The sequence below is a fragment of the Antechinus flavipes genome, chromosome 6 (assembly GCF_016432865.1).
Source record: "Antechinus flavipes isolate AdamAnt ecotype Samford, QLD, Australia chromosome 6, AdamAnt_v2, whole genome shotgun sequence".
Lineage (NCBI taxonomy): Eukaryota > Metazoa > Chordata > Mammalia > Dasyuromorphia > Dasyuridae > Antechinus > Antechinus flavipes.
The window spans coordinates 189,832,321-189,856,564 of record NC_067403.1 but is presented as its reverse complement, the minus strand read 5'-3'; the positions used below and the strand labels follow the sequence as shown (position 1 = coordinate 189,856,564).

The 24,244-nt window shown below is 36.0% G+C and overlaps 1 protein-coding gene across 4 annotated transcripts in view; it reads right to left on the bottom strand.

The window, feature by feature from the left end:
- Nucleotides 1–24,244, bottom strand: part of SORCS2 (sortilin related VPS10 domain containing receptor 2) — a 1,241,960-nt gene that overhangs the window by 46,657 nt on the left and 1,171,059 nt on the right. For all 4 annotated transcript variants that reach the window (XM_051965561.1, XM_051965559.1, XM_051965560.1 and 1 more), the window contains exons 17-20: nt 24,058–24,186; nt 15,305–15,476; nt 7,401–7,587; nt 1,642–1,775 (exon numbers count right to left, since the gene is read on the bottom strand). In XM_051965561.1, coding sequence (XP_051821521.1) covers nt 1,642–1,775; nt 7,401–7,587; nt 15,305–15,476; nt 24,058–24,186 — 622 coding nt within the window. The remainder of the gene's footprint in view (nt 1–1,641; nt 1,776–7,400; nt 7,588–15,304; nt 15,477–24,057; nt 24,187–24,244) is intronic.

Below are 24,244 nucleotides of genomic sequence, written 5' to 3'. Positions count from 1 at the left end.
TAAATGTGTGAGTTGGATTAGATGCCTCTAAGGTCCCCTCTGCTTCTAGATCTATGATTCTATGATTTCAACTATACTATTTCTGTCTTGTATGACATCAGATAAGTCACTTGTTCAGATAACAAATCACTTGTCTCAGTTTCCTCAAATGAAAATTAGAGATATGAATTAAGTGACCTTTATTCCTTTTCCAGATCTAATAGGATATGATCACAAATTCTAGTTATCCCAAAAGGGGTAATGGAGAGTGTTGGATTTGGAGTCAGGAGTTGTAGTTACAAACCTATGCTTGGTCTATGAGCAGTCAATCATGGCATTTTTGATCTTTTGTTTCCATATCCATAATATAGGCTAGCAATATTAACCACAAAAGGATTGTTGGGAGGATCAATTGAAGCATTCTATGTGAAGTACATTGAAAACTTTAAAATATCATGTAAATGTCAGCAATGATGATGATGATGAAGATTCTGTGGACTGGGGAGAGTTCATTGAATTTAAGAACGTATTACACTCTTCACTTCAAACCAAGAAGGAAATATTGATTCATAATCTCAAAGGATGCTTCATCCCACTTGAATATCCTTCCTCTAGTCTTTCACCCCTGTGATCAATATTTTACAAAGCTATCAAATTAATCTTCTTTAAACATAGCTCTGACCTCATCAAGACAACGTTAAAATTTTTTCATTGGCAGCTGCCCACAGGCCAAAAAGCCAACATAGAAAGAATCCAAGGCCTTCCATGATCAAGCCTTACCTCTCTTTTTGAGCTTTATTATCCACTCTTCCTTTACAGTTACATGAATTCTCACCTCATTGACTCCCCATCCCTATCCCCATCCCCATACCATAGATGGTGATCATCTGATAGGCTTTATATTCCCTTCCTCTCTAGTTCTACTTTCTCCTCTGATTTTCTGATTCCTACTCATTTCATCGGCTCATTTGAGACTCCTCCAGGAAGCTCATTCAAGACCACAGATCTTTCTCATCCTTCTGATTGTTTTGGTGGCGCAGTATATAGAAATCTGTGCCTTGAATCAAGAAAGTCTAAATTAAAATCTGTCTCAGATACCTAGTACCTGTATGACCTTGGCCAAGTCACTTACCCTAACTTCTATTAGCTTCAGCTTCCTCTTTTCTAAAATTGGATATATTAATAGTAACTATCTCACAGGGATGTTGTGAACATCAAATGAGATAATATTTGTAAAAAATGCCTGGTACAATCAATGTCTGTACATACATATGTACATAATACATATATACACATACCTCTCCTCTCTTCTTTTTTTTTCTTTCTCCTCTTTTGCTCTCTCATTCCTCCTCTCCCCTTCCTCTGTCTTTCTCACCACAAATACATGTAAAAATAATAATTATTACATATATACATATATATATATATTCTATTTTCTTTTCCTTCCCCTTTTGATGTACATCTTTTATTATCTTTATTTTATGATAGCATTGTGAATCATTATGAATTGTGGATAATCTTTTCACTTATAAATAGCTCATCTTCTCATGTAGAGTATAAGCCCTTTAAGAAGAGAGTCTGAATCCCACTTTTTTGTAACTATCATCATAGCACTCAGAGCAGGGGTGTTTGTAAACTGACCAAAAGAAGCCCAAGGTGTACCTGTAAGTTGTTTCCTATCCACCAGTAGAAGACTGTTAGATTGGGATTTTGGGGAAGCAGAATGGCAGTGAGATTGACTTCCTGGTTTACTCCAATAACAGGAACCACTTCAAGGTGTAAAGCCCGTAGAGGAGCTGGAGAGAATTACAAAAAAAAAAAAAGTCATTAGTCAAAGAGTCATCAATTTAGGAAGTCATTTTGTCCTTTCTCCAGCTCTATACCATGTTTTCTCAGCTAAGGGCCTAGCTTACATTGGGTCTTTTCCCAGAATATACCAATGAAAAGGCCATCGCTACCTCCAGGAGATGTCATTTATCTAGTTAAATAAAGATCACTAAATTAAAAAAAAAAGGAAAAACTATTTTTATGTTCAACTAAGGTCACATTGAGTCTTACTCAAGTAGCAATGTAACTGCTATGAGGCAGTGTGATTTAGTGAAAAAAATGACTTGAGTTAAGTTCTGTCTCTGTTATCTAGTACCTGTGTGACTGGGCAAAGCATCTTGACTCCTATTTTATGAAGTGAGAGGCTTGCAACAAAATGATTTCTAAGACCTTCTCTTGTTCTAAATCATATGATTACTTGCAAAATCTCCTTTTGAAATAAGGTTATTGCTTTCACATGTTAAATGGAGGATCCTAAAATCTTAGAGTTGGAAATAGCTTCAGAGATCAACTAGTCCATTCCCAAAATGAACCATGAGTTGCCTTCTATACAACATCCAACAAGTGTATATCCTACTTAAAAACCTCTAGTGGCAGAGAGGCAACCCATTTCATGTATACATTTTACTGAGAGCTACTTCTTTGTAATTTCTCCCTTTTGTTCCTAGAAGTTTAAATTTCACTTTAATTCCATAATATTAAGTGTACCAAAGTAAGTCCCTTTTATTTTCATAGAAGACTCTGGAAGTCATTATCAGCTCCCCTTTTTGGAGCTTGTCACTTTGTAAAGTCTTTCACAATTAGATATTAATTGGGCAGCATAGATAGTGTAGTGGAGAAGGTACTGGAGATGTCTGCCCGCTGGCACTTACTAGCTGTGTGCCCATGGGTACATCATTTATACCTTCTGAGTCCTAATTGCTTTGAAAAGGTGATGATAATATCCATGGTGGTTAATTCACTGAAATATTGCAAGGAACAAACGAGAGCAGGCACATGACATACTGTGCAAACCTGCATCTGATATACAAATGTCAGTGGTGATTATTATTATCATTAGCATATATCCTAGATGTCTCTGCTATGAGTTCTCTGATATCTCATAAAGTATTTTGTAGGGAAAACAATATGCAGGATAGATTTTCAGTAATTTAATTTTAATTGATTTTTATTAAATTAAAATTGCTTTACAGAAGAATAACAATAGCTCATGTTTATGTTCTGCTTTGTGATTACAAAGTACTTTGTATATAATATCTTTTCCCCCTCACAATAGTTCTCTGGGATAGGAAGGGTAAGAATTATTATCCTAATTTTACAGAAAAGGAAACTGAGGCTCAGAGATAACTCATAGTGTTTTTAAATGTAATAAAAGGAGTTTTATCCTATAGTAAGAAAATAAGCTCCATAGATGAAGGATAGTTGTTAAAGACTGAGATACAAGGACAACCAAAGGATCTGGGGTTTTATCACTGGGGAATTTTTGCTCTGAGAACTTCCTCTCTATCAATGTGAATTGTAACTCTTCTATGACTTAATGAAAAAGTCTTAGGAAGTTGAATGACACAGAGTTTATGATTTAACCAGGATTTCATTAATTAATTAATACCATAGGCAGAATTTGAATATGTCAGTGGATAAAGCTCCAGGTTTGGAGTCAGGAAGACCTGAATCCAAATATGGCCTCAGACTTTTAGTAGCTGTGTGATTCTGAGCAAGTCACTTAACCTTTTTTAACTTTGTTTCTTCATTTATAAAATGAGCTCAACAAGAAAATGCAAACCACTTCTGTATCTTTTCCAAGAAAATTCACAAAGAATTGCACATGACTGAACAACAATAATTTCCTAAGTCTAAGCCCAATATTCTTTCCATCTGCTCATCTGTCATGATGAGATAAAGAAAGCCATTCCTTCTCTTAAAAATGATAGCTTATTCACTGGATTCATGAAAGAATAATGAAGTAAAAAGAATTCCAGGCTTATTCTGAAAAGGGGGTTTTCAGGTGGGATTTTAACAAACATTGAATAATTAGTTGTTTTACCTGGTAAAGGATGCTTTTCCTCCCCCCCTTTGGCCTCCTAGGAGCCTCAGTCTCCTACTCTATAAAATAGAGAAAATGACACTATTTTTACCTTATATGGTGTGTCATAAGGAAAGTGCTTTTTAAACTAGAAAGTGCTTTGTAACTGTGAGTTGCTGATAATATTAAAGCCTCATTGAATCTGTTTCTCTGGGAAAGGCTTAAACACTGTCCGTGATACTCTCTATTTCTTATTATTTTCACTGAGTTGTAGTCCTTCTCTGACATATTTATAAGAGGGAAAGTAGTAGCTGTCTGCAAGCTTTCAGAAGAGTTTAGTACTTTTCTGACTGATGGGTTTTGCTGCAATTTTATATGTTGATTGGCTTCTGAATGGATTCTCTTGATTTTATACATGTGCATAATATATATTATAGGTATATACTACACAAAAATATAATAAGATAGGTATTTTATATAAATAATTATATATGAAGCTATTGTTTTCACACATACTGCAGTGTGTATTAAATAATACAGTGTTATACAGTAATACAGCGAATAAAGACATATGTATACACATATGCATAGATCTACCATGTATGTATATCACATCTGCATTTTAGGTATATGTACATATATATATATGTGCATATATATCACATTCTTGCTCTAACAACTTAACTAGTTCTGTGACCTTCCTATAATGACCTCTGGTCAGATTTGTTCTCAATTCCTTGCATAGTGAATGGCAACTTCCAGAACTGCTGTTTTTCACCCTGAACAATATAATCATTATATATGTAGTCTCTATTCACAGACTACAAAGGTTTTTTCCCACATAAATGTTATTTCTATTAAGAGCATGGTGTCGAATATGGCCAATAATACGGAACAATTGTGGATCTCTTATTTCCAAATAAAAACTTTTCAGTGAATTTCTGCTTTCTATGAAAAAAAAAAGAAGAAGGAGAAGAAGGAGAAAAAGAAGAAGAAGAAGAAGAAGAAGAAGAAGAAGAAGAAGAAGAAGAAGAAGAAGAAGCAGCAGCAGCAGCAGCAGCAGCAGCAGCAGCAGCAGCAGCAAAACTCCTTGACCTGATATGAAGAACCTCTCAAATTTGTCCTGATCTCTCTAACTTTGAAATATATACAGACCATCCCCCATGTCTAGAATTTATTTCTTTGAGTCTCAGTTTAGATGTGATCTTCCCCTATCCACTAACTAATATTCCTCTACCCTTACATTGATCCGAGCTCTCTGTCTGGAGCTCTCCTTTGTCCTGATCACACACTGCTTTGTAGACACATCTTTTAAACTTTTGCATATCTATTGTTAGATTTTAAGCTCTTTGAAGTCAGGGATTAGGCCATTTTTGTACTGTTCTTTTTCTAGTTCTGAATGGAGGGCTAGTATATAGGGAAAAACTTAATAGATATGTATTGAACTGATATGAGCCTGCTTTACTCAGTCAGAACATTTATTTATCACTTCCATCACTATTTTATTATACTTTTGTAAACCTGCCAGATAGCAGCAATGGAGTAATTTGCAGCACTGATATTGTCTCTTTCTACAAAGTGCACCAAGCTAATGAAGTCATCAGACTTCAGAGTTCAGTATCCAAACGTGTTTGAAAATTTGGCTAGAATAGCAGCATTCTTGGGCCAAAAGCATGCCTGGGGATTTGGCCTTACAGATTAAGTGATGAGGACAGTAGGTTTTCTGTCTTTCTGGTGAAACAAGGAAGTTCTGCTGGCAGTTTCAATGAGATCCTGCTTTTTACACATAAAACCTAGCTAAACACAGATGGCCTCTGATCAATAGGAACACATGTTTCCATAAGAAATCATCTGGACAATAATCTACAAGGCCTGAATATATTCTACACAATTTACAATCAACCAATGCAGTTTCTGTGAATGAGTTAAGGATGTAAAAAGGAATCAAGAATTCCTACCCTGTAACTAAAGAATGTTCTCATTTACTTTGTAGTTCATGGCACCTTATCAACAATGTCAGCTCACTGACTTTGTAGGATCATAATTTTCAAGTGACTTCTGAGCCCATGTAATTCGATCTCAATATTTTAGAATTAAAGAAAGTTAAATCCACAGAGTTGAAATAACTTGTAAAAAGGTCACTTAGGCAGAAGCTGGATTTGAACTCAGACTAAAAATACAATACTTTCCCCATTATACCATATCATTTCCTTAAGATTTCAAAACAGAGAAGACTTTTGCAGGAGGTAAACTTTCAAACTCCCACGCTGATGCAAATATGGGCAACTCCTAAATCTATTTCATTGTTTTAAATAGCATCTTTATGAGAAAATAGACAAAATGGACAGATGTTCTTCTTGTTCACCTCTCACCAATCTTTGTGGAGTAAAATGAATTAGCACAGAATCTGTTTGAATGGAAGCAGCAGAGCTAGTGAAAAGCTAGGTGTGAGGACTTCAAATAGAGATGGGATGAAGGAGATTTGAGTAATGTGTCAAAGAAAAAAAAGAAGAAAACTTGAATGGAAGTTACCTCATATAATAAGACCTTTGTTAGTCTTCCTGTCCAGGCTCCCAGCAGTTATGGTGACAATGTTCCCATCCTACCAGACACATGCTAAGGTAGTCATCACCTCTTGTGTGCTTCTCAAATTTGTGGAGGATGTATTTCCAAAATAAACATATCCCTATTACTTATTCTGGGACACCCACACATATAATACATATTTTATATGTATTTATATAATTGTGCACATAGCACTAAATAAATGCTATGCTCAGATTTTCTGTAAGACTTAAAGACAAAGCATGACAATATTCAGAGCAACATGATAAATATTCTTAGGATTTTAAGGCAATTGATTTCATGGTAGAAGAACCATAGTTCCAAAGAGAAGAGATATATGTTTCCTCAAAGGATTGACATTATCCTGTAATTGTTGTCATCAACAATTAGCATTAGTAGGGGGATGTAAGGTTTACAAAGGCTTTATATATTAATCATTTGATTTTCATAGCACCTATGTGAAGTCAGTGCTACTTATTATCCACATTTTACAAATAAAAGAATTGAGGGGAGGAGAGATTAAGGAACCTGCCTGAGATAATACTGCTAGTAAGTTCTGAGGCAGGATTTGAATGAAAGCATTAGAAAATCTAGAGCAGGGGCAGCTAGATGGTGTAGTAGATAGAATACCGGCCTTGAAATCAGGAGGATCTGAGTTCAAATCAGGCCTCAGAAATTTAACACTTCCTAGTTGTGTGACCTTAGGCAAGTCACTTTTAACCCCAAATGCCTCATCCAAAAAAAAAAAAATCTAGAGCAGCTAGTAGAATCTGGGACTTAAAGTTGGGAAGATGTAAGTTCATATCTGGCCTGAGACACTAGCTGTAAAGAGGTCACCCTATTTGCTTCAGTTTTCTTATCTATAAAATGATCAGGAGAAGGAAATGACCATTCAATACCAAAAAAATTCTAAGTAGGAGTAATGAAGAATTGGATACAACTGAAATTAATCAACAACAACAACAATAAAAAAATACAAAATTAAAAGATGAAAAAGTCAACTTACAATTCACTTGAACAAACAGCACCGTTTCCTCATGACCAGCAGCATTCTCTGCTTTGACAAAGACACGGTAGATTCCTGGATTCTCATAGCGGTGTCGGATAGGTTCCCCAGTCGCAGTGAGGTTCACATAGACAGCCTTAAAGCCATCACCAAGGTCCACCAGGTACTTTGTATTAAGAACATCTCCCTTGGAGAGAAAAACCAGAAACAATTTAAATTTTGAGTAAATCTTATTACATGTTTATATAATTCCACTCATATGTCCTTTGTTTTCCTGATTCACACTTTTTTCCCTAAATGATTCTTTACATCTTGAATTTCTTCTTCCTATAACTCATACTGAAATATGACCCATCCATTAATATCCATTTGAAATGCTTCATCTTTCATGAAACAGTGCCTGAGTATTCCTTTTCTCGTATGAAGAATCAAAGCATTGCTTTTATGGATTTTGTACTGTTTCATTGGACTACATCTTATTTAACTCCTAAGCCCAATGTCCATTAAATTGTGAGCTCCTTAAGGACAAAGACCCAGTAACTGAACATATGGCTTTCATCACACTAGGTGTTCACTGATTATTTGTTAAATTGGATTGAATTTTATTATTTCCCAGCCAAAATTAGGGTTATGTTCAACACTATTGGGATCCCCAATAAAGGCTTTTTATTTTTAGACCAACCCTCTGATTTCTTTTAGTCTTGATTAAATACCTCTGAATAAGAACTCAAATATATGGATAAGAATTATATTAGTTTATATTTCTGTGACTTTATAATTAAAGTTATATAATCATTTCCTTTGTTTTTCACAACAACTCTCTGTGTTAGGCAACACAGATATAATCATCATTTTATAAAAAAAGGAGGGGCAGCTATGTAGCATAGTGATAAAGTTCAGGATCTAAAGTCAGGAAGTTTCATCTTTGTGAGTTCAAATCTGATCTCAGACACTTGCTAGCTGGGACCTGAGCAGGGCATTTTACCTTGTTTGCCTCTGTTTCCTCATCTGTAAAATGAGCTGGAGAAGGAAATGACAAGCTACTCTAGTATCTTTGCAAAGAATATTCTAAATGGGGTTAGATACAACAAAAATTGGATCAGTAAGAGGAAGTGCCTTGCCCATAGTCATAGACAACAAAACCAGTGCTCTTTTTATCATGTCATTCTGCCTATACCTAATTCATAACATTTACTGAAGGATTTTTTGCAATAATGCCTTGAAAAAAAACATCACAGAGTTTTCTAAACCATCTACCATAAAGAAAGAAAAACATTATTCTTTTTTTTCTTTATAATGCTACGGTTTGTTGAACTTCCTTTTATCTTGTCATCCACAGTAGTAGGAACAATGCCCAAGATACAGAGGTAGATTGCAATAAAGAACTTCCACACTTATCAAAAACTCATCTCTGCCTCAGCATTTAATCACCCACAAAAGATGTTTACTGCCTCATATACTTCCCTGCCGTGAACATTATCCTTTAAATAACCATATTATCCATATACAGATGGGGGAAATTGAGTGAAGGAATCAGTAACTTATCCAACTTTTCAGGGTGGAAGAATACTCATTTCCCCAGTGTGCCTACATAGCTAGACCAAATGGTAATAATAAAATATTAAAATAGCCCCTGAAAATCCATGTTACTACTTTATTCTTGTTTGTATTCACATAATGTTAGTGCTGGAAGGGCCCATAGAACAGAATGTGAAGAGTTGGGAAGGACTTTATAATGTAGATAACTATTAGAGCTGGGAGGTATAATAGATTAGTACAACAAGCATCGGAATCATAAGGGTCCTTAGAGATCATATTGTCCAATTTCTTTGTTCTACGGCTAAGGAGATGAGGTCCAGAATGGAGAAGCACCTTGGCCAAGGTAAGATAACTGCTTAGTAGAGAAGATGGGATGAGAAGCCAGTTCTCTTGATTACTAATCCCAATTTGGTACTACCTCTCTATATCATTATCAAGTAACAGATAAATAAAAGGCAATGTTCACTCAATTGTGGTAAGACAATTGTGTTGGGATACATGATCAAAGAAGCATGGTGGAGGAGATAGAGAATGTTTTTCCCCAGATCCTTCCCTCTTTGAAATTTACCTCTTTCTGCTGAAATTATTGAACCACTTTTCATTCTTCTGGTCAACCTAGTTTGACATTTTGAGATCCTTCACTCCATATACCAAGAAATTGCCATATCTTGTCATTTTTACCTCCTCCCCCTTCTTTCTCCTCCACCCCCTTCTCCATCCACTCATGCTGCCACCATCCTAGCTCAAATTTTTATCATCAATAAAATCAGAGGCAACTGGTTAAAAGTGGAGTGTCTTTTAAGTGGAATTGGAGTCAGGAAGACCTGAATTCAAATTTGATTTCAGACTCATATTAGCTGTGAGACCCTGGGCAAGTTACTAGTCTGCTGCCTCAGTTTTCTCAACTAAAAAATGAGAATAATGGTAGCACCTACTTTCTAGGGTAGTTGCGAGGATAAAATCAGATAAGATTTGTAAAATACTTAGCATAAGCCTGACACATACTAAGTGATTAATAAATGTTTACTATCTTCCATTTCTTCCTCCCTCTTTTCCCTTTCTCCCTCTCCCCACTAATTCATCCTCCAGTCTGCTACAAAAATGATTTTCTGAAATTACTAGGGACTAATTCCATTCCTACTCCATCAATCCCAATGACTTACCCATTAACCCATATTTTACTTCCTCATATGTTGCACCGTATGCCTAGAATACATTTCCTCTTCATTTCCTTTTAGAGTCTCTTCCTGATCTACCTCCCCAATAAACTCAGTGCTTTCTCCTTTCTCTTCAAAAGATAATGTACATACTTATCTCTATATGTGTTCTATTTATCTTTAGATAGGAGCAATGTATAGTGTAAATGTATAGAGATAGAATGTGGAGTGTCTTGTGAGTGGGACAGTGAATAAAACGTATGGCTGGATCAGAAAGTGGACATAATTTCCTCATATCATCTGACTCCTGTTTTCATGACTTCTGTCACCCTTTCTTTAACTGCCTTCTCCCCCAAGGCTGAAGTGTTTTCTCTCTCCCTTCTGTATCTTGGAATTCTTGGTTCTTGACAAGATTCATTTCAAATGCTACTTTCTCCACAAGGCCTTTCCTGGTTTTCCCACTTGCTAGGGCCCTTCTGACTAAAAAGAACTTATTACTCATTTTATGTACACATATAATGTTATGCTTATTCATATATATACGTTATGTCTCCCATTTGAATGTAAGCTTTTTGAAGAAAGGGAGTATGTCACATTTTTTTTTTGTCTTTGTATTTCTGAAGCTTAACACAGTGCTTAGTATATAATAGAACTTATATATGATTGATGACTGGTTTGATTCTCTAGCTTCCTTTAAGGTTCAGCTCAAATGTTTTTAATGTGAAAGTTTCCTGGTCTCCAAGTTGCTAATGCCTTCTCTCCCAAATTATCTTATATCCATTTTGTATATATTACATTTTGTCTTATTCTGCTAAGAACCAAACCACCATGCTATACTTCTCACTGTTTTCTTTCCATAATCCCCTACAGGTAGCCTCCTCTTCTCACCTTCTTTTTGGTGTCTAAAGCTTTATGTGTAGTCTTCTTTCGGTAGATTCAGTGATTGACTTGTTTTTAGGGCTCAGAACAATAGTTGTCACAGAATAAGTGCTAAATAAATGCTTGTCCCATCTATTATTATCTGTCCATCCCATCTATACAATTTTTATGCGCTGTCTCCCAAATAGTTTATAAGAACCTCAAATGCAGAACTTATTTCACTTTTGTTTAATGCTCACTGCCAGTGTCTTGGACATCATAGCACATAATAGATAGTTTGTTGATTGAGTGATGTGAATCTTCCCTCACTTACTATAGGTGCTTCTAGCTATGTCTATCCTTTCTCCCTTCTTTTACCTTCTCTATCATTATCAACACCAATAAATGATTATCGGACATCAATCAACCTATATACTATGTTCCATGTTAAGTGCCAGCAATACAAATAAAAAAAAAAAAACATGGTCTATGTCTTCAAGAAATGTGTAACTTTATGGAGTTCTCACTTACCTGACAAATGAGAATATTATATTTAGTACTTATAAGGTTGTAATGATCAAATGATTCATGCATTTATATAATTTATAAACCTCAAAGAGCTACACAAATAGAATTTGGTATTATCGTCAATGATAATAAGAATGAATAAAATCTATTCTATTATTCAGTAGTGGGTATTTTAGGTTTCTTTTTTATCTAAATTCTATTTTCTATAATGTCTGTATCTTTTCTCAAAGAAACAAGGGCATATGGAAGCTTTAGCATGATTTCACTACGTCTAAGGTTACATTTCTTGCCTTTCTTTAGGCGGTGGTGTCTATAGGCAGGAAAAGCAGAGGGAGGGTAGGTCAAGGGTAATCCTTTCACTGTGAGCAAAATCCCTTTTTTAAATTCAAACTCTCTTACAAGACTATGAGTTTCAGCATTAAGTCTGCCTTTGGTTCTCTTATGGGGATGCATAGACATGTCTGATATTCATTTCTATCTATAGGTGGCAGCAAATTGTTATGTTTCTTGTACATTTTCTTTCTAGTTGTATTTAAGAGGTAAAGATCAATGGAAAAACTTTGTTATCTGCTATAGGACATGCAAGTCCTCCTCAGACCAAAATTGGAAGAATATTAGGGAACTCCCACTTATTCTAGGGACATGACTAATCTTCAGGAAGATGTAGTAACTGAACATAGTCTCTGCAGTCAGATCATACTTGAGACAGGTTCAAAGAATCTTAATGTGTTAGATTTGAGATCAAAGAAAATTAAAAAAGAAGATGTGGAATATGGTGATGGAAGAGGATTCTGAGGTAATCAAATCCAACAACTGTAAAAAAAAAACTCAAGTTTCCTCTTTGTCATATCTGATAAGCATTCATCCAGCACCCACTGGTTGATCTCCAATGACAGGGAACAAGGTATATCTACAGAGGTAGCCCATTTACTTTTTGAACAGTCTTGATTGCTGTGAATCTCTTAATAGTGAGCTGAAAAAGGCTGTGGCTAAGCAGAATTCATTCAGATGGTCAGGTCACACAGTATATAGACTTCTGGATTTGAAAGTCAGGAAGATCTGAATTCAAATCCTGATTGGGTATGATCCTGAGCATCTGTAAAATAGGAATAATCATAATATTCCCCCTTACAGAATTTTTGTGTAGACCAAATGAGATGACATACAATGTATTTTGCAAATTTTAAAACACTATTTAAATGTGTGCTGTCATCACTATAAATGCAAAGAAAAACATAATAATGAGAACTCTCCAAGAGTAGAATGTCAATTAGTGCCTTAGGAGGTAATAAGAACCTCATCACCGACTTGTTAAGAATGGTTAGCCACTTGTTGAAGACATGGTAGAGGAGGCTCTTCTTTAGTTACAAGTTGAACTCTCTATCAATTAAATTCTCTCTCAATTCTCTCAATTCCAAAATCATTTGAGGTTGAATGACTTGCCAAAGGTCACAAGGTAGCTGGTTGCAGAGTCATCACTCAAAGTGGAGTCTCCTGCCTGAAAATTGAGTGTTATTTCCTCTACATTATGGAAAATCTTTCCCTTTTATCATTCCTAGTTAGAGATATATTTTGGCAGCTGCCCTTGGCAATGAAAGTGATAGGTGGGACTCTAGAGTATTGGAAGCTGAAGAATAAAAGTACCGTTCATTCAAAATATAGGCTCAATTCCCCTGAAAAATAGGTTATGCCCGTTTGTTGATAGAATCACAATGATGAAGAATGAAAAGAACTGAATATGTCAACATATAATGAGAGAATAACCTTACCATTTCCCTCTAGCAACATCAAAGTAATCAGGCAATAGGGATAGGGATAGATATTGGACCTATGCTTTTATTTATATGATGAACTCTCAAGTGAGGAAATTCCACCAATGCAGATCATCATCCTCTCTGCAACTTAGAGTTTTTGCCTAGATTCCTGAAATGTCATGTGACTTACCCAGAGCCATACAGTTAAGTCGTGTTAGAACTCCCAAATGAGGAAAATCTCTCCTCCAATTTTTCAGCATCACCTCTGCAACTATAATTTTTATTTAGTCTCTGAAGATGTCTAGGATCACATGGTTAGGATGTGACAAGGTGAAACTTAATTCAGGTCTTCCTGTCTCCAAGGTTGGCTATATTGCCTCACAAGGGAGTAGTTTTTACTAATATTATTATGGATATTCATACTAATATAATCCCCCTGAAACCAAACTGGCAAAACTGTAGCCTCCTTAATATACTTCATACAAGATAACCCAACTCCTAACTTGTGAATGTCATTTTCACAGCATGACCCTCATCATTTATTTCTTATCTCTGCTCCCACAGCTTCCTTCAATTCTGAGCTAAAATCCTACCTTTTACAAGCAGTCTTTGTAGATTCCCTTTAATCTAAGCATCTTTCCTCTGTGATTTTCTTCAATTTCTCCTGTATATGTCTTATTTGTAAGTAGAGGTGTGATTTTTTTGCCTTTCTCTGTACTTCTATTGCTGAACACAATGTTTGGTACATAGAAGGTGCTTAATAAATGCTTGTTAACTTATTTTGAAATGAGAAAAATATAAATATATAAAATAGATAGTATAGTATAAGTATACATAAAACATAACAATTTTACTCTCTTACTAATATTTTCCTCTAATCCTAAAGTATCCAGATTCTTAAAATCTATGCTAATTTAATAAAAATGGTATTAGGTCCTGGAGGATAATATGATATGATTTGGTGATGAAAAGGAACTGAGATAGAACATTTAATCCTAACTCATCATTTTCAAAGATGAGAAACTGAGGCCTCAAGTAATTATATGAACCTGCCTAAGATTAATATATATAAGAAGTAGCAGGTCATAGGTCCTCTGATTTAAAACGCAGCATGCTTTCTTCTGTATCATTCGGTTTCCCTTTGGTACAGTAGAAAGGATACTGGGTTTGCAACCCGAAGGCATGGGCTGGCCTCCCACCTCTTCCATCTGTTGAGCAAGGTACTTTACTTTTCCATGCCTCAGTTTCCCATATGTAAAATGTAGGTGGTAAGACTTTCACTACCTACCTTACAGAAGTGTCACGAGCATGAAAAAGTCATAGAACAAAATGTGTCTTAACTATTAAGGATTGGACAAAGGATAAGGACAATGAGAGATTAAATGATTTGCCTAGAATCACACAGTCAGGATATTGTAGTGATGGGACTTGAACTAGATCATGATCTTGAGAGCAGGTCTCAGTCTTCTAGACCAAAAAAATCTACACCAGCAAAGCATACACTTGAGACAAGAATCAATGTTCTGTCTACCTAAATAATAATAAATTATTATTAACCCCAATTTTTGATGTTCTCAGAATTCTTACTTCCTTCTGGAATTCTCATTTCCTTCAGAAAATTTCCTCGCCTCTCTCTTCCTTTTGAACTTTCATTCAGTTTTCCAGAGGACTTTGACGGAATATCTCCTTTGTCATTGTCCCATTCTATCTCATATTGTGTTTATTATTTTCGACCCTTCTATTAAAATGATAGATATTTTGAGGGTATTTTCTGTGCCATGTCTGTTTGTGAATACCACAAGGCTTCACACATAGTAGGTGGTTAATAAATGTTTGTTGAATGAGACTGAGAAGCTGAATCTTCAGCCATATGGTGTGACTGACTTTACTTTGGTCCCCCCGAGAGCAGAGAAACTTGAATGAAAAGTTGGACCCTCAAGCCGCCGGAGAGCTCTTAAATATTTTTCTTGGCAGTCAGACTGCTATGAAAACTGTAGAGTTCAAAGGTGAGCCATATCATTATTCTAACCTCCAGGAGCACCACAGGAAGGCTTAACAGCTCACTTACCTGCTCCTGTCTAACCACAAATGTGATGTCCTCTCCCGGCTTCACAGCAACTGTCTCTCCTTTGATGCTGACTTGCAATCCTCTGGGGGCTGTCAGGGGACATTGATGCTGGAACACATACCGCTGCAGGTCTACACCGCCTTCACAGACATTAGATATCACTTTCCGGTACCTACGGCAGATGAGAGAGAGGTTCTTGCAGTGGCTTACATGGAAAGAGCCCTGGGTTGGCAGAAGGACCAGTGCCAGCTTGGTCATGGACTTACTATAGAACTTGGAAAAGTCATCATCCCATACCTCTCTAAGTATGTTTCCTCAAAATAACATCATGAATATATGTATATATATATATATATATATAATGCATAATAATAAAAAAGAATTGTGTTCTGCATCTCAGAGGCAGGATCAAATGAGAATTATGTAAATGAGAATTATGTAAATTGACTTGTAAACCATAAGAATACTCAAAGAGGTTTAGCATAGTACCTGGATCATAGTAGGCATTTAATAAATGTTGACTATTAGATAAATGTGAGTTTTAATATTATTCCTTTTTCTAAGTCTATGATTTAATCAGTGTCAAGAGGAATTGAGGAAACTCACTTTTCCAATGTAGATCAACAATTATCCTTAATAAGTTTCCTGGGACAACAAGAGATTAAATGATTTGCCTAGAGTCACACAGTCAGGATATTGTAGTGATGGGACTTGAACTAGATCATGATCTTGAGAGCAGGTCTCAGTCTTCTAGACCAAAAAAATCTACACCAGCAAAAAAAAAATCTACACTTGAGATAAGAATCAATGTTCTGTCTACCTCACAAAGTTATTATAAAGATCATGAGATGATACTAATTATAATTAATGCAAACATATTTTAATCAAATTATTATTAAATTAATTGACATGCAATTATATTTAATTATAATTTAGTTGTTTGAACTTAAGATATTTTAATCTATATTGACAAATAATTTCAATTATTTAATGTAAATATATATAAAATTTATAAGGCACACAAAGTACATAATATGTTATTTTGATCACTATAACAACTCTGTGAAGTTGATGCTCTTACAATCTCAATTTTACAGATGGCAAAATTGAGACAGAGTGCTTCTTGCCCCCCAAACCTCTCTCTCCTTCTGGCATCTAGCTGCATCAGATAATGGATGTAAAAGCATTCTTTAACCTAGAAGATATTATGTTATTATTACTATTATTAGCCTTTGAGGTCAGGATTTATTATTATTGTTGTTGCTATTGTTATTACCCTTTTAGGTCTGGATCTCATTCTCCTGCTGATCTTTTCTAGGACCCAGAGCATGATTCTGAATATAGTACTCATGAAGCTTGTGTTGAATAGCTAACTGAATAAATCAAATAGTAGGAAACAATGGAAGGGATGTTGAACTTGGCAAATGAATTTAGCATTCCAGGCATCAGTTCGAATCCCAGTTTGCCAGATCTGTTCGATGTGGGCAACTCACTTAGTGCTTCTGTGGTCAGTTTCCTCATCTATAAAATAAGAGGTGGGACCAGATAACCCCTAGGGTTCATTTCTGACATAGAGCAATGATTGATTGTATGACTGTTGCTGCTGACTTCTAAAAGGTATATTACTGTTTAAAGGAAAAAACAAATTGCATAGAGAAAAAGGGCACTAGGCTTGGAGTCGGGAAGATTTGGCTTCAAATTCTACCTGACCCTATCCATGTGATCCTGGGAAAGTCACTTAATTTTCCCATACCTTAGTTTCCTCATTGTAAAATGAGAGAGTAGGACCCAATGACCTCTAAAATCTCTTCCATCTATGTTATAATTCTCTTTTTTAAAAAAAAAACATCTCCTGAAATTTGTTTTTGTTTGGAGGATTTCTTTGAGAATTTCAGAACATTCTCAGAAATAGCAGGAACCACTTTGGATAGATCACAAAATGAAGACTTGAAATTACTTGCCTCTTACCTAAATAACCCCTCCAGAATACAGAGTGGTTTCATATATAGAATTTCAGTAGAGCCTCACAAGTTGAGAGGTAGACAATTTAAGGATCACCATCTACTTCTCAAATGAAGCCCTTTGCCTATGGTGAGTGGGTCAAGGATACTCAATGGCATGTAAAGGTGTAGCCACAGGTCTTCTAAGTGCAAATCTAATGACCTCTCACCTCTGCCCCAAAGCCTCCCTTTTTCACCCTCTTACCCCCTTAATAAGGGGATAGAGATATGTCTTCAGAGTAGAACATGACTGTCCATACTAAAAAACAAATACAGGTTTCAATTATCAGGGGACTAAAAACCCTTCTGTAGTCTCTGCTTCTTGAGGAGATAGCATTACACTAGGGATGGGAGGTAGGACTAGTTTGGAAAATGGGTGACATGCTCAAATCTTAGCTGTGCCATTAAGTATTACCTTGGACCAGTCATAATAGACTAGAGTATACTCCAAGACTGCTTCCAGTTCTGACTTTTTATAGTTTGAGATTGTGAGCTCCTTGAGAGCAAGGCTTATCTTTTGCCTCTTTTTGTATCCCTAGTACCTTGCATATAGAAGATGCTCAATAAATGTTTTTTGACTGGCTGACTGATTGAAACACTGATCCAGCTCTAACCTTCTATTTAGTTTCTTGCAAGGTACATTCTGGCTCTAAAACTGTCTAAATGCCTAAAACAAGGCATTTTTCTGTAGCTAAAGTCAAGTATAGTATCACGCCACCAAAGATACATTTTATTTTGGTGTTTTTTGAGGTGAGTAATAATAACTTAAGGCACATTTCAAAAGGACTTATTATTAAGCCTCTATCTTAATTTATTCATAGCTAAAAGGGACCTCAGAAGCTCAGACCACCTTGCTCATTTTACTGTTGAGGAAACTGAGTCTAAGAAGGTTGTCAGAAGTGAGATTTGAATCTGGCTTTTATAGTCAATAGACCTTTTGTGTATATCTGAATTCTTATAGGCTACCATATTCATATATTATTAACTCTACTAGTCACCTGAGCAAATGAGACCTTTTACCATGCAATAAACCAAATAAGTCAATTCTTACTTCCTTATTTTGACAGGTCAAAGGCTAGTCCTGGAGTGGGGCCAAGATGGAAGGTAAAGGGAGGGACTTGCCTGATCTCTCCTATATTTCTCTTTAAACAACTTTAAAGAATTCCTTAAAATGAATCCTGGAGCTATGGAACCAACCAAAAAATGAGGTGTCCAAGACCACTTAGAAGATTGGCAAGAAACATCTATTTCATTAAGGTGTGAACACAGCTCAGTGCAGGAACCATGTATAATTCTGGGTCATAACCCCAGGGTAAGGAGGAGAATTTCTGCAATAGAAGGTGTGACCAAAGGGGAGAGGGGAACTCTGGTCATAGTTTCAGAGCAGAAAAGAGTATTTGTGTTCACTCATAGACCAAAGCACAGACCAGACGAGTATATTATCATAAAAGAACTCAAAACTTACCGATGCCCAGAATTAACTCTGAAGGCACAGCATGAAAAATAGCATAAAAAGTCCTGAAGATTGGGACAATGCCCCTTCTACTCTGGAGCAGTTCTCCACTTTAACATAATGTTGTCAAGAAATAAGCTGCAAAAATAAGTAAGCAACAACAAAAAGAACCTGACCGTAGAAAGGTACTATGATGAGAGGAAAGATCAAAACGTGAACTCAAAAGAAGTCAACAATGTCAAAACAGCTCATGTCAAAAATGTGAATTGGTCTCAAGCTCAAAAAAATTCCTAAAAGTATTTTAAAAATCAAATAAGTGAGGTAGAGGAAAAATGGGAAAACAAATCAGAATGATGCAAGATAATCGTGAATAAGGAATCAACAGCTTGGTGAAGAACACAAAAAGTATTGAAGAAAATAAAAAAGATAAACATGAAAAAGAAATAACGAATTCAATAAGGTTAAACTGTTTATATCTCTATATGGGAAATTAACACTTGTGACTCCTAAGAACTTCATAATTATTAGGGCAACTCTGGTTTTATACACTGTGTCACTAGATGCCCTGATGGAAGATTACTGTGCTTTATGAAATGCAAAGGCAGTTAGGTGATACAGTGGATAAAGTTGTGTGCTTGGAGTCAGGAAGAATGATTTTCTGAGTTCAAAGACCGCCTCAGATACTTCCCAGCTACATGACTTTGTGTTAATCCCATTTGCCTCAGTTTCCTCATTTGTAAAATAAGCTGGGAAAGGGAATGGCAAACCTTTCCAGTATCTTAGCGAAAAAAACCCCAAATAGGATCACAAAAAATTAGAAATTTCTGAACAATAAATAAGAGATGATTAGCAGAATGCTTTTACAAAAATCTGAAAAGACTTATATGAACTTATGCAAAATGAAGTGAACAGAACCTGAAGAACAGTGTACACAGTAACAACAATATTGTGTGATGATCAGCTCTGAATGATTTAGCTATTCTTAGCACTATAGTAATGTAAAACAATTCCAAAGGACTTGTGATGAAAAATGTTATCCACCTCCAGAGAAAGAATTGATGGAATCTGAATGCAAATTAAAGCATGACTGCATAATGTATAATCTATATCAAATTGCCTACCTTCTATATGAAGGGAAAGTAAAACAAGGGAGGAATTTGGAACATTTTTTAAGTGTTGATGTTAAAATTGTTTTTATATGTAACTTGAAAAAAAATATATATATTTAAAAAAGGTTGTCTCTGTCTTCCAAAGTGGCAAATGTCTGGATGCTATTTGCCACTCACATCATCAGAACAAATCATTCAGGGTTCTTTTCTATATATTATACCTTTGTTTCTATTTTATCTCCCCAACTCCCCAGTTATCATTTACTATTTAGACTAAAGCTGAATTAAAATAAGAGAATTTTAAAATAAAATTTAAAAATCATATTTTTTAAAAAATTAAAATAATGTTGTGGGAGATAGAAGGGAAAAAATGGAAGTCCTAGGGTAGTGGAAAGCCTGGGAATCAGAAGGCCTAATTGTGTGACCTTAAACAAGTCTCTTAATTCTGAGTATCTTCATCCGGAGAGACTGTTTTGAATGATTTAGTATGCTCATAGAGTCACTAGATTTGGAAGGAACTTTATAAATTTAGTCTAAATTCCATCCCCATTTTTGCATTTGAAGAAACAAAAGCCCAAAAAGGTGATTTATATAGATTATGGGATCACACACATCATTTCCTCCTTACTCTTTCCCCATCTGAAATTTGAATCCATTCTAGGAATGCCCAAATTTCCTGGTAAGCTGTGAGCATTGCTTTAGCTCACTTATAACCAAATCTCCTTTAATTTACCACTAGTTCTAAACCATGCATTGTAGAATATGTAATTCCACCCCATTCTAGCTCCCCTTTATATGATGATTTCCCTTAGGAGAATATAAAGCTTTATGAGGGGAGGAGCTCTCATGTATTTGTATCTCTAAGACTTTGCACAATGCCAGGTATCACATAGAAAATGGGAATCAAGTGGTTGGGAAGGGAATACATATTTATAAAGCGCTTCCTATGTGCCAGGTACTGTAAATGGTTTACACATATTATCTAATTTGATCTTCACAACAACCCATGAGATAGGGCTGTTATCATTCCTGTTTTATAGTTGAGTAAACAGAGGTAAGTGGAATTTAAATGACTTATCGTTGGTCAAGTAGGTGTCTGAAGCTAGGTATGAACTCAGATCTTCTGACATCAGGCCCAGCATTCCATCCACCTAGTCCTTTCTCACCTCCTAGCTGTCAATGCTAAATGATATCTAAATACTTGCTTGCTCTTGCTATCAATGACCTATCATCTAGAATTTATCTATCGTCTAAGGGCAGTCGTGAGACATAGTGGATAGCGTGCTGGGCTGGAATCATCTTTCTGAGTTTAAATATGACCTCAGCAAATCACTTAGCCCTGTTTGCCTTCGTTTCTCTTCTGCAAAAAGGATCCAAGGAAGCAAATGGAAAGCCACTCCAGCATCTTTGCCAAGAAAACCCCAAATAGGGTCATGAAGAGTTGGACACCACTGAACAACAATCATCTGTCTATCTGTTTACTTACTTGTCTACCTAGGCATCTAAATATCAATCAATCTGATTTTTTCCACCATCACATAATGGCAAGTCCAGGATGTTAATCCTTACTCCCAATTCTAATATGAGGGCAAGTTTGCAGGGTTGGGTATGGGGCCAGAGAACAGGTAATGAAGAAAGGGATATCACCATGGAAAATTTAAGAGGTTTCCATTGGCTCTTGAAGATACTTGATGTCTAATATGAGGTTTCTTGGGGATTAGGACTCTTTAAAATGAGTAGACTGGGGAGAAAGGCAAAAGTTGTAGTCTTAATAGCTGCATAAAACAGCAGCTGAAAAATGCCTTCAAGGTTTTTTTGTTTTTGTTTTTGTTTTTTTTGAGACAGAAGCCAGGCAGTAAAGAAGAAAACAGGTCATGATCAAAGAAAACTCTTGCACTGACTCATCTTTTTGAGTGATGTGAGCCAGACAATGGCTGCACTTGTGAAGTTAGGCAGGAAATAAAAGTAAGGCATCCTTGTACCCAGGGGTGCTTCTGAGAGAAAGAGAATATGGAACTTCAAGACCAATGAGGATTCTTCTTTCCTTCTCTTCTCCCTAATTCCCTTCTCATCATACCTTCACAAGAGCTCCATGTCCCTCAATGGTACAATAGGAGATGGAGACAGAGGAATCTATATTTGTAGGAAGGACATAGACAAGCTGTTATGTGTCTAGGGAAGGACATACATCCACTCCAGACTGGCTCTGGTGACTGGAGACCATGAATAATTATCACAATTTACAACTGCATGGTATTTTAAGGTTTACAAAACACTTTCCCCAATGTGTGTTAGGCAACGTAAGGATTTCTACTGCTTCCTTTTATAGATGAAGAAACTGAGATACTCTATGAAGCAAGATTCAAGAACAGGTCTCTCGATTTTTAGTCTGGCACTCTCTGTATTAGGCTTTCTCTTACATTCGACTGTGGGTTAGTTGAAAGCACTAGGGATGATTAGCCTAGAGAAGAGAAAACTTATGAAGAAAACACTGTTATTGCCTTCAAGGAGAAATTTTATTTGCAATAGCGAGTTGGATTTATTCTTCTTGATCCTGGGGGATGGAACTAAGTCCAATAGGTAGAAGTTATAAGAAGGCAGTTTTAGACTCCAGATGGGGAAAACCTTCCCAGCATTTAGAGCTAATCCAAAGTGGATTGGGCTGCTTTGGAAATAATCAGAGGTCAAATATGGGAGACTAGATGATCACTTATCCTATATGTTATGGAGGTATCTTATAGGAAGCTATTCCTGATCCTCATTATTTTCTTATTCTCCTTTTTTATCATGCAGATATATATTTGACATAATGGATAGACCTTGAATAAGGAAGATCCGAGTTCAAGTTTTGCCTCAGGCACATATTGTCTGTATAATTTTGTACAAGTCACTTAAACTCTCAATGACACAGTCAACTCTCTAAGACTATGCACTATAGAACTGTTTTTGATTCACATTAGTAGAGAGGGTATATCTTCACTGGGGATTCTCAATTTCAATGAAATCAAAGGTTGTTTTTGAAGAAGATCTCATGATGTGCTGCTTTCCCCCTGAATGGAATGCAAGCTCTTAGATATCAGAGTTTTCTCCCTCATTTGCTTTTGTAGTTGTAATGGCTGGTACATATGTTGTTTTTCAGTCATGTCTGATTCTTCATGACCCCATTTGGGGGTTTCTTAGAAAAGATACTGGAGTAGCTTGCCATTTCTTTTTCCAGGACATTTTGCAAATAAGGAAACTGGCCAACATGGTTAAATGACCTGCCTAGGGTCATTCAGCAAATAAGCGTGGGAGGATGAATTTAAGCAAATGAAGATGAGCCTTCCTGACTCCAGAACCAGCATTCTAACCATTGGGCCATTTAGGGAACACACAGAATGCATTACTAAATTCTTATTGAATTGGATTAAGCAGCTGGTATTTCAGTAGAAAGAACACTGGGCTTATAATTAGGAAAATCTGATTTTTCTCAAATACTTACTAGATGTGTGACTTTAGGCAAGTCATTTGCCTTCTGGTTTCCTTATCTGAAATAAGGGGATTGGAATTAATGGCCTCTAAAGCTGCTTTCAGTTCTAAATCCATGCTTTTTAACCATGATAGTCTGTGATTTTTGTCAGTGAATTGTAGACTATACATTGATAACAGGTGTTCCTTTCAAGAACCAAAATTATTCATGTCTAAACTTTATAGCCCCAAAAGAAGTCCCAGGAAAGATTATAAAATTTCAAGCTACAGGACACCTCAGAGATGATCTAGTTGAACACTTTCATTTTATAGTCAAGAATCTGTATCCCCAAAAAGGAAAATATATTTTTCAAGGTTACGTGGGTAGGAAAATGAGTAGAAAAAATGGAATTTAGCATCTAGGTTTCCTGAGCAGTGCTCTTTCCAATGCAACATTTCTCAAGAAGTGTATTTCATAGTTACATCTTATAACAGTCTGCTAAAGTAGACTGGGCAGGGGATTTTTATTCCCATTTCCCAAATGAAAAAAACTAAGGTTTAGTTAGAGGAGCTGACAGAAAACAAATGGCCAAGGCAGGACTCAAACCTGAGTGCCTTGGCTACAAGTTCCAGATTCTTTCCACTAGCCTATTGTAACAATAGAAGTTTGAAAAAAAATATTGACCATTTTGCATTGTTTTGTTCTCTGGGTTTGAGATGGAAAAGCATAGAAAAAGCACTTACCCTGGACTGCTAGTGTATGCTTGACCCAACACACAGTCTTCAGGAGGTGAATCAGGATTAAACCAGAAATTTGCAAAACACTTTTTGGCTTCTGATTTTGAAGGTGCTGATCGTTCAAACCCATAATCACTGAGAGAAGAAAAGAGAAAGAAGAGATGATTAGACATCATCATGGTCATTTCAGGGT